The 8,856-nt window shown below is 31.2% G+C and overlaps 2 protein-coding genes across 3 annotated transcripts; one reads left to right on the top strand and one right to left on the bottom strand.

Annotated features, from left to right (window-relative positions):
- Positions 1 to 1,050: 1,050 nt before the first annotated feature.
- LOC126835996 (mitochondrial dicarboxylate carrier) lies at positions 1,051 to 4,615 on the bottom strand. 2 transcript variants are annotated; one of them, XM_050568928.1, is made up of 8 exons: positions 4,369 to 4,615; positions 4,131 to 4,272; positions 3,914 to 4,069; positions 3,673 to 3,839; positions 3,328 to 3,535; positions 3,171 to 3,251; positions 2,836 to 2,892; positions 1,051 to 2,748 (listed from the first exon to the last, which is right to left on the bottom strand). In XM_050568928.1, the coding sequence occupies exons 2-8, from the start codon at positions 4,230 to 4,232 to the stop codon at positions 2,650 to 2,652; spliced, it is 870 nt and encodes a 289-aa protein (XP_050424885.1). In that variant the 5' UTR covers positions 4,233 to 4,272; positions 4,369 to 4,615; the 3' UTR covers positions 1,051 to 2,649. The 2 variants fall into 2 exon arrangements, with proteins under 2 accessions (XP_050424885.1, XP_050424884.1); XM_050568927.1 differs by having other exon boundaries at positions 4,437 to 4,614.
- Positions 4,616 to 6,339: 1,724 nt separating this feature from the next.
- On the top strand, positions 6,340 to 7,008 carry LOC126835794 (histone H2A, sperm-like). The gene has a single exon (XM_050568615.1). It carries the CDS (start codon positions 6,418 to 6,420, stop codon positions 6,811 to 6,813), a length of 396 nt encoding a protein of 131 aa, XP_050424572.1. The 5' UTR covers positions 6,340 to 6,417; the 3' UTR covers positions 6,814 to 7,008.
- The last annotated feature ends 1,848 nt before the right edge of the window (positions 7,009 to 8,856 follow it).

Raw genomic sequence — 8,856 nt, 5'->3', positions numbered from 1 at the left:
TAATATGTTTGTGCGTAACGTCGTGTTGGATCAAATTTAAACAAGTACCTCGCGTTGTGTTTATTACACGTCGTGTCCATTAATTATTTTAATTACAAGTTTTCAATGATATGTTTTAAACAATAGATAATTTATTGGAAAACGTGTCTTATTGATGTTTAAGCATAGTAAGATTACACGCTTCGTAGTAGCCACGCAGTGATAGACTTGAGAAAAAGTAAAACAACAATGTTGTTGACGAAAGCTATTTAAAAGTCTAATAAAATATCAAATCTAAGACAATCAGAAATGGCTAAAATATTGAATACATCTGTATAATAAATATAAGCATAAAATATCATAATACATCATTGATGGACCCAAAATTAAAGGCGTTAACACCAAAACTCGGTCAACGTTTAAACGTTATTTGCAGATGTCTAGTGACAAAATGGAAAACATAACAAATAAAAGAATAGACTTTAAGAAAACAATTTTATACTGTTGACAAAGTTCTATTGAAAATGGAAAAAGTTCAACGAGATAATAAAATAACATTTTGTCCTTAAAGTTCTTCTAAACTGAGTTTCAGAATAAAATACATAGATTCTAATTAATTATTAATATGTCATAATTTATAAGAAAAACTGAAGGCGTATACTACACAGGCCAAAATAGGGTTATTACTAAATTTTATTACAAAACAAAACAGATTTTATTGCACTGGTTTCAAATAACATAAACTATTTGATATAACTTATTTGAATTTTCAAACTACATTCTATTTAAACACAATTTGTTTTTGATAATGCATCTCTAATATTTGAATAGTTCAACTAATTTTGTGTTTCAAACCGTTTTTAATGTATACAAAATTAATTTTTTAAAGAAAAATATTCAACTATTTTTATTATTTGAACTTTTATTTAATAATAATTTTTTTCACTTCAACTAGTCTTTCAATTTTTATGTGAATAAAAACAATTCGTGTTATAAAGGGAAAAAAACATAATATAAAAAATCTTAGTCTTATGACTTCTCGATAACGAAAGAAATTGTTTCGAGTACATCCTTGTTAACTTCTTCGGCCTTTTATTTTTTCACACCAAATATTATTTTACACTACAAAACACTGTCCGTTACAAATTATTTTTTACATTTCTAAATTATACTTACTAAATAAATGTTACGCATACGACAGTACGTCGGATACAAAAACCGTCGATAACATAATATTACCATAACAATTACAAACATCACAGTAAAAAACAAAACATAAATTGGCATAATTTACAAACTGTTACAATAAAAAAAAAAAATTGTTATTGGTGTTCTCGAATGACCGTAATTAAATTTGATTTGTGAATTTTGTAATCGTAAAACTATCAAACGTTTTTCTTTTAATTATTTAACAATGACCGAAAAAATTTAAAAAAACAATTTAATGGATTAGACATTTAAAAGAAAAGATTCATATAAGTTTAACAAGTTTTTATATAAAATATATATTTTTAACTAGTAAATAAAAATAATATGGTTATACAACTATGTTGTTTGATAAAACAAAATAAAAACGGTTTATAACAAAAACAAAAATTGATATTTAACGCGAATAGAGTATATAAAAAAAAATATTTGTTCCGTTACAACCGATCAAAGTTAAAACAAAAAAAAATACACATCCGTTATTACTCGTTATTGCTTCAATAATAATATATTTATTGCACAAATTTTGTTACAAAAAAAAAGAAAAGAATAAAAGATGTCACATAATAATTATATTGGCATGGCACATATAAAAAAAAATGGTTTAAATTTTATTAAAAAACAAATTTAATACATTTTTGCAAAAAAAAAAAATGTCATGGAATGGTACAAATATGTTTTTTTCGCCTTTTCATTGTGAACATTTTTAAGCTTTAAAATCTCAAACAATAATTATAGATTTAGAACCAAACAAATAAGGTTAGGTAACATAGAAATTAAAGATACGCTAGAAAAAAAAGTATAGCATACTATTACGTTCTTTTTTCAAAGACTAGAGTAACACGTCATGCGTTAAACAATTCTAATAATATATAATTTGATTTTTGTCATTTATAGTTTTGGCATCGAGTTTTGAAAGAGAAAACATTGATTTAAATACGTACAAACAAATGCCAACTCGTTGGCTTGTTCGATAAAGAGTACGCTTTTTCTCTTTTGTACGACACATAGTAATAATAACGATAATGATTACGAGTTAATAAATTTGATTATAATACCCATACAACTAAAATAATTGAACACGGCTGTTAAATAACATTTAGTAATATTGCTCATAATAAATGCAATCTAGTTTTGTTTTTCAATAGAGGAAGCTCATAAACGATATTGGAAAAATTTAAATATATAATATATACATAAAAGTCGGTAGTAGGTTGTCCACAGTTAATTTAAATTATAAAACCACCCATAAACCACGATACCGTTTGATTGAACGCTAAATTTATAACTAATAATAATAATATTTTGAAAATTAAAGAATTCGAAGACAACCGATTTTCGTACGTCAAAACATACAAAATTGGGAACGAACCAATAGAAACTATTCATGATCTCATTAATCTTTAAAGCGTTGAGTGGAACAAATTTCCCTGTGACTAGTTTGGTTGCCAAAATGTCATGAACTTAGGTCTTGTTGTAGCCAAAGTTCATTCGCAGTTGTTCGAGGAATACAAATGTCAATATCGTCTGCGGAGCCAACCGGACGAAAGCCGGAACGTAGCCCTGTTGAAAACAAATATTATCAATTACGTACTTTTATCAATATAACGTGGATCGATAAAATAATTGAGTAATCGTAATTTGTCTTACTTTGAAGAATCCCATTGGACCAAGCCTAGCTGTATACCTTACCAAGTCGAGCGTACCCTAAAAACAAAATGAACGTTATCACAAACGTGTAATGACATATAAGAAGGGACATTTTGAACTTTGTGTTTAACAGAACATTTCTATGTAATTAAAAATAAAAGTGTAGTGCTCACAACAATACTTTTTACAGTATTCCAACCAAAACAAATATTAAAATTCCAATTAGTTTTGATTCTGCAAACTTTCATGCGATAAATTCAGTTAACTTAAGTTTAAATTATTAATATTTGTTTTAGCGTTATAACCAATTTACAATGTTTGTCTCGATTACGTACCGAGTATTCTCCGGGCTTGGCGTTCATCGCACGTGTTTTTAACACGTCCAGAGGTTGAGTGAGTGTTGTGGCGACGGCGCCCTGTTGCGATAAACCAAATAATAAAAAAAATGTAAAAATTGAATGGTAAAAGTGTGCAATTTTATACAACACTTACGGCAGTAAGACTCGACAAGAAATGTGTGGTAGAATTGTCACCGAAATAGCCTGAAGCCAACAACATTTGTTTTACTTGATCGTAGAACGATAGTTGACCTACGGTCATGAGAACAGCACGCATGGTGGCGGTCGAAGCGCCCGAAAACAGTCGAGGGAATCCTTCTTCCTTCCATACACGTATGAATCCATCCAGAGCGTGTTTATAGCTAAAAAAAAAAAAATGTTTTCCTTTAATTTTATACCAAGCAATTAATACACGAGTCCAACCACCAAGCAAGATAAGGGAGAGATAAAATTTGACATAACTATTATGTCAATAATTTAAAAACAAAATGTCTATTACTTTCTACGACTCTCTGCCGGCAACTTAACGTCATTCTGCATTCTCACGTTAACCATATCAGCAGGTGTACCGACAAAACCGCCTGCAGCACCCGCTGCGGATGCCAATAGTACAGTTTTGTAGAACGGAACATTTTCGCCCGGTTTTGTCATGGATTGCTTTCCAACCTAAAAAAAAAAAAAGACTTAAAATGAGGAAAAAAGGTTTTTTAAAAATAATTGACTTCATTTATTTAACAAACCTCATAGATTCCAAATCGTACAGTTGAATACGACAATTGGCGACACAACGAGGCCGATATGCCCGTGTACAGCGACAACACTCCTTGGTCTTTGACGATTTTTAAGGCCAAACGACTGACGGACAGTTTTCCTTCTTGTTGCGTTTGCAGATGAACCTGCGTAAGAGGTGTACGATAAATGATAACAACGTTTCGACGCAACAAGGACGTAATTTACCTTTAAAAGGTCTAGCGGATGAGTACAGCATGCCGCACCGGCCGATCCTAGGCCGCCAAAATACCACCTTGCCAACCTTTTGCTCTTGTCGTCAGTCGCCATTTCCCAAAACCGTCTGTCCTTTGTATCGGCCGTTCGTGCCCTGTGAAAACAAGATACGTTGCAGGTTTTTATTCTATTCGGTTAAGAGGTTTTGATGTTATATATTTTTTTAAATTTTATAATGAATTGTTTTTACTTGAAAAGTATAATGAAAACTACTACAGCTAAGTAATAAAATAAAAACTGGTGGTAGGTAATACTCACTGCCTATAGTCGTATCCCGATGTCCTTACATGAACGACTACTGACTCTTCAACATTCCCCTTCCAACATAACGATTAATATACATACATAATACAAGTATGTATAAATTGGCTGGGTTATAAAAAATTTCATTAGAACAACATTATGCGGTTTTTTGAACAGCTAATATTCAAAGCCTGAAGGGCGAATACTGTGATAACACAAGGTCAAAGCAATTAATAATATAACACTGTTATTGATAAGTGATAACAGACTCGGCGGCAGACGGTGTCGACTTGCAATTAAACTATTAATATTTAAGTGTACAAGGAAACTATTATGTGAATATTATACTGAAATATAGAATAATATACTGTTTTAACTTTATAATAATTAACAAGTAAACAACAATCTATATATATATTAAGTACCCATAGAAACTCCGTGTTAGACAATATTATCACTATCATAATTGCCCATTAATTATTATATTATTATTAATAAACCACTAAATCGACGACGGTCAATATACTTAATTTAACGATAAAAATTCGCCGAATTTAATAACAGTGAGTTAATAACAGCATGTCTAACTTGAAATAATATTATGCATATAGTATGTTGTTTATTATTTGTTTTAAACACTAATATTGACTAAACTTAATATTTATAAATTCCATTATCAATATTAATTGGTAAACTATAAATTAATACCAAACAACCTTATAACATTTATGGTTATATTTGGTTAATTTAAAAAAAAAAAATAGTTATAGGTACCTACAAAATATCTTTACAGTTAAAAAAAAAAAATGTAAAACTATATCTGTTTGGCATCTTTGAATTTAAAAATACCAGTAAGGATAATGTTAATGAATTATTCAAAGCGTTGATGTTTACTTTAACAAAACATGATAAATAATAAATTTTTTTTTCTATTTATTACTATAATTATTATATTTTATTAGTAGGTGTGTTGATTTGTATTCACGAACTGACTAAGAATATACCTACTTAATTAATGAGTCGTTTGGATTTATTTGAGAAACATTGAAAATCACAAAAACCTTTTCGCTTTTGCATTGAAAGGTTGGAAATAACACTGCAATGGCAGTTATGGATTTTTGGCAATATTTTTTTTATTTAAGGGGGCTTCATACAGACCATTTTTTCAGCCAAAACACATCATTTTCATTCCATCGCACAGGCCTAACCAGTGATCCGATAAGCAATCTAAAAACAGATTTGAATTCGTCATGAAGTTTACATAGGATCGGTCGAGGTACTTTTTTCAATTTTAAATTTTAACCCTTTTTTAATTTAATTTTAAAATGTTGAAATTTTGTAAAATGTTCAAACGTGTTTTATACATAGTAGGAATAAGATATCAGAAAAGTACGTCGACCGATCTCAAGTAAATTTCATGACGAATTCCAATCTGTTTTCATATTACTTATCGGATCACTGGTTGAGCCCGTGCGATGGAACAAAAAATGTATGTTATATTAACTAAAATGGCTTTTACTCATAGACAAAATGATTTAAATTAAAAATAATACCTTGAAGCTTTTACAAATTAACCGGTAAATTTATTTAAACCAATTTTCTCTTAAATATTGCCTATACAAAACTCCTTAAAAATGGCCTGTACGGAGCCCCCTTAAGAATCATACTTAGGTATGATGACGTGAATGCATTATGATTGTGATCATCATATTATGCATTTGAAACGGGTACAAAAATGTTTAGGCGTTTGTTTTGTCACCGTAGAACATCACCCGCTGCGCGGCGTTCGCAAGGCGCCGCGCGTCGTTTTGCGATGTCCACGCGCGCCGCTGCCGGCCAATCCGGTTGACGGTGGACGCCGCGAAATATCCGATAAATATTCAGCGGCGGCCGCTCGAGCGGTCACATCAACGGCAAGCCGGCGAACGTCCGGCTTCGTTTTCGGGACGACGCACACGAGCCACACGCGACCGCAGCACGTTTGGACGCAGCCGTCATGTCGAGCAGCGGCAAGAGCAAGAAAAACAACAATAACATTATGGAAAAGTCGGCGAACAAGACGCGTTCTTCGCGCGCGGGCTTGCAGTTTCCGGTGGGCCGCATACTGCGGATGCTGAAAAAAGGCAATTACGCGGTCCGGACGGGCCCCGGCGCGTCCGTGTACATGGCGGCCGTGTTGGAGTACCTGGTGGCCGAGATACTCGAGTTGGCCGGCAACGCGGCCCGGGACAACAAGAAGTCCCGGATCACACCCAGGCACGTGCAGTTGGCCGTCCGCAACGACGAGGAGCTCAGCACGCTTTTGGCCGGCGTCACCATCGCCGAGGGCGGCGTGCTGCCCAAAATCGAGAGCGAACTGTTGCCAAAAAAAACCGCAAAACAAAGCAGCTGAGTGGTTTTTGTTTTATTATTATTATTTTTGCCCGAGTTGGTTTTTTTGAAATTTTATCAAGTTAAATAATTTTATTATATTTTAAGTATGTTTTTTTTTTTAATCTAAATCACTAACCGTTTAAGAGTTTTTTTTTTTTTTGAACATTTTTATATAGTAAAAAAACGGTTGTCTTACCTACCTATCGATTGCGATACCTACTAAAACGGCCCTTCTCAGGGCCAACAAAATATTATATACAATATTATCCGCAATCGATAATTATATTATGCGAAAGTCTTACCTACAAAAATAAACACATACTATTTAAACTGTCACATTAGTTTAGTCAACACATTTCTCGTCAATGCGAGATAGCTGCTGTTAATGATATTGCGTTTTGTTTAAAAATACAATAATAATAATAATATTATGATGCGATAGGCGTGTATTTTATGTATTATTTTCTAATAATTTACACCACAAAACGGGTCGGCGTTAAGTGTTTTAGAATGTCAAAAACATATTATTATTATTATTAAGTTTTCCAGTTAATATAAGGGGAAAATGATTAAGGAATTATTAGGTTTATTATTTTTTTAAATATTTTAAAACTACATAAAAACGAATATTAACGGCAAAACCGTAAACACATAGAAAATTATACAGGTATAAATTATATCGAAATGACAATATTTTTAGAGTAATACTTTGCATTAGTACTCTGTGATCAATTTAACAATAGAAAAAGTCCAACGTAAAGTGATTTCTGTAGATAAGACGACCCGTTTGTGAATTTATACCAATCGGTGGGTATTACATAATATTACTATTCATATACAGGGTGAGTTTTTTTTAAAGTGGTCCGCTCAATATCATAGGGTTGTAATTCATTTTTTTTTTTGTAGTGTTTTATCCTACACAGTTTCACAAAAACTCTTTAAACGTTTTGAACCCGAATTAATTATTTAATAATACAACATCCCAACCTTTCCTACCGTCGTAAACTGTATTTTTTAATAACTTTGGTAAATAATAATATGTTCTAATAAGTTGATATAAAAGTAATTAATTTGCGAGGGGTTGTTTAAAAAAATATTAAAATCTGTGCTAATTCGAAACTGTACAATTGTGGTATAATAAAACGCTAAGGAAATAAAAAGTAAATTACTAAATGAACCCTATAAAACATAGAGTGGATCACCCTGTACATTATAGGTATCTATTTTTAGTACCCGTGTGTTTAACCAGAACGGTAGGTCCAACTTGAATGTAAACTTCTGAAAACGGCTATTTATCTGTTGTAAATTTACAATAAAGTTCTCCTTTGTACATTGTGAACATTCGGTAAATCTACTGTTAACACTTGAGAGCTGTTTTGATGGGGAAAAAATTGTAATTTACCATGTAGAAACGACAAAAAGTAGTATTCATGTAGTCTGACAAAAAAAAAAATTGCTATCAATAAAGTATCCTCATTGCTGTATTAATAAGTTACACTTTAGCTGTTCAAGCTCTAAATTAAGATTTCGTGAAAAATTGCCTATACTACTACTCCTTCTACTCCTTAGAAATGGGCTGAGTAATCTCTTAATACCAATATATAGGATAGTAGTCACTAGTATAGAAGTATTGTAAAGGTATTAGGTATAGCCGCTCAATGTAATATACATTTAATTTAAGTGTATAAACGAAATGTCAAATAGTGTTATAAATTAGAATAACCTAGAATTTTACAAGCAACAAGTTTTTATACAGGAAATAAATATATTATTTAATATAATAATTTTTTAATTTTATAGTAATCATTTTTTAAAAGCGAGTAAAATATTTTAATTTTAAACTGGGTTTTAATATATTTTAATATTCCGAATGAGCTGTTTCACTTGTTGAACCCCTTTTGAGTTTTTTTGTTCAAATTTTGGTATCAAATATACTATTAAATGTACATTACTTTTTCATAGCATGTCTACCAATAAAAACAATACTCACCACTATAATTATACATTTGTAGTTAATTATCTAGTCTTTACCGACTATTTGTTTCTACTTCTGATTCGTTTT

The sequence above is a fragment of the Adelges cooleyi genome, unplaced genomic scaffold (assembly GCF_023614345.1).
Source record: "Adelges cooleyi isolate 19-005CV unplaced genomic scaffold, UGA_ACOO_1.1 ACOO_flye_CR_arks_rails_tigmint_CR_PRNA_23, whole genome shotgun sequence".
In the NCBI taxonomy this organism is placed as follows: domain Eukaryota; kingdom Metazoa; phylum Arthropoda; class Insecta; order Hemiptera; family Adelgidae; genus Adelges; species Adelges cooleyi.
Note: the sequence above shows the minus strand (reverse complement) of the source record. Positions and strands in the feature narration are given on the sequence as shown.

Bases quoted from the DNA above. Each gene is read 5' to 3' on its own strand.
- LOC126835996 (XM_050568928.1), bottom strand. From the start codon at position 4,232: ATGGCGACTGACGACAAGAGCAAAAGGTTGGCAAGGTGGTATTTTGGC. The intron at 3,252-3,327 runs GTAAGTGTTGTA...TTATCGCAACAG, and splicing joins TCTTGTCGAGTCTTACTGCC to GGCGCCGTCGCCACAACACT. The intron at 2,893-3,170 runs GTACGTAATCGA...TTTTGTTTTTAG, and splicing joins CCAAGCCCGGAGAATACTCG to GGTACGCTCGACTTGGTAAG.
- LOC126835794 (XM_050568615.1), top strand. From the start codon at position 6,418: ATGTCGAGCAGCGGCAAGAGCAAGAAAAACAACAATAACATTATGGAA.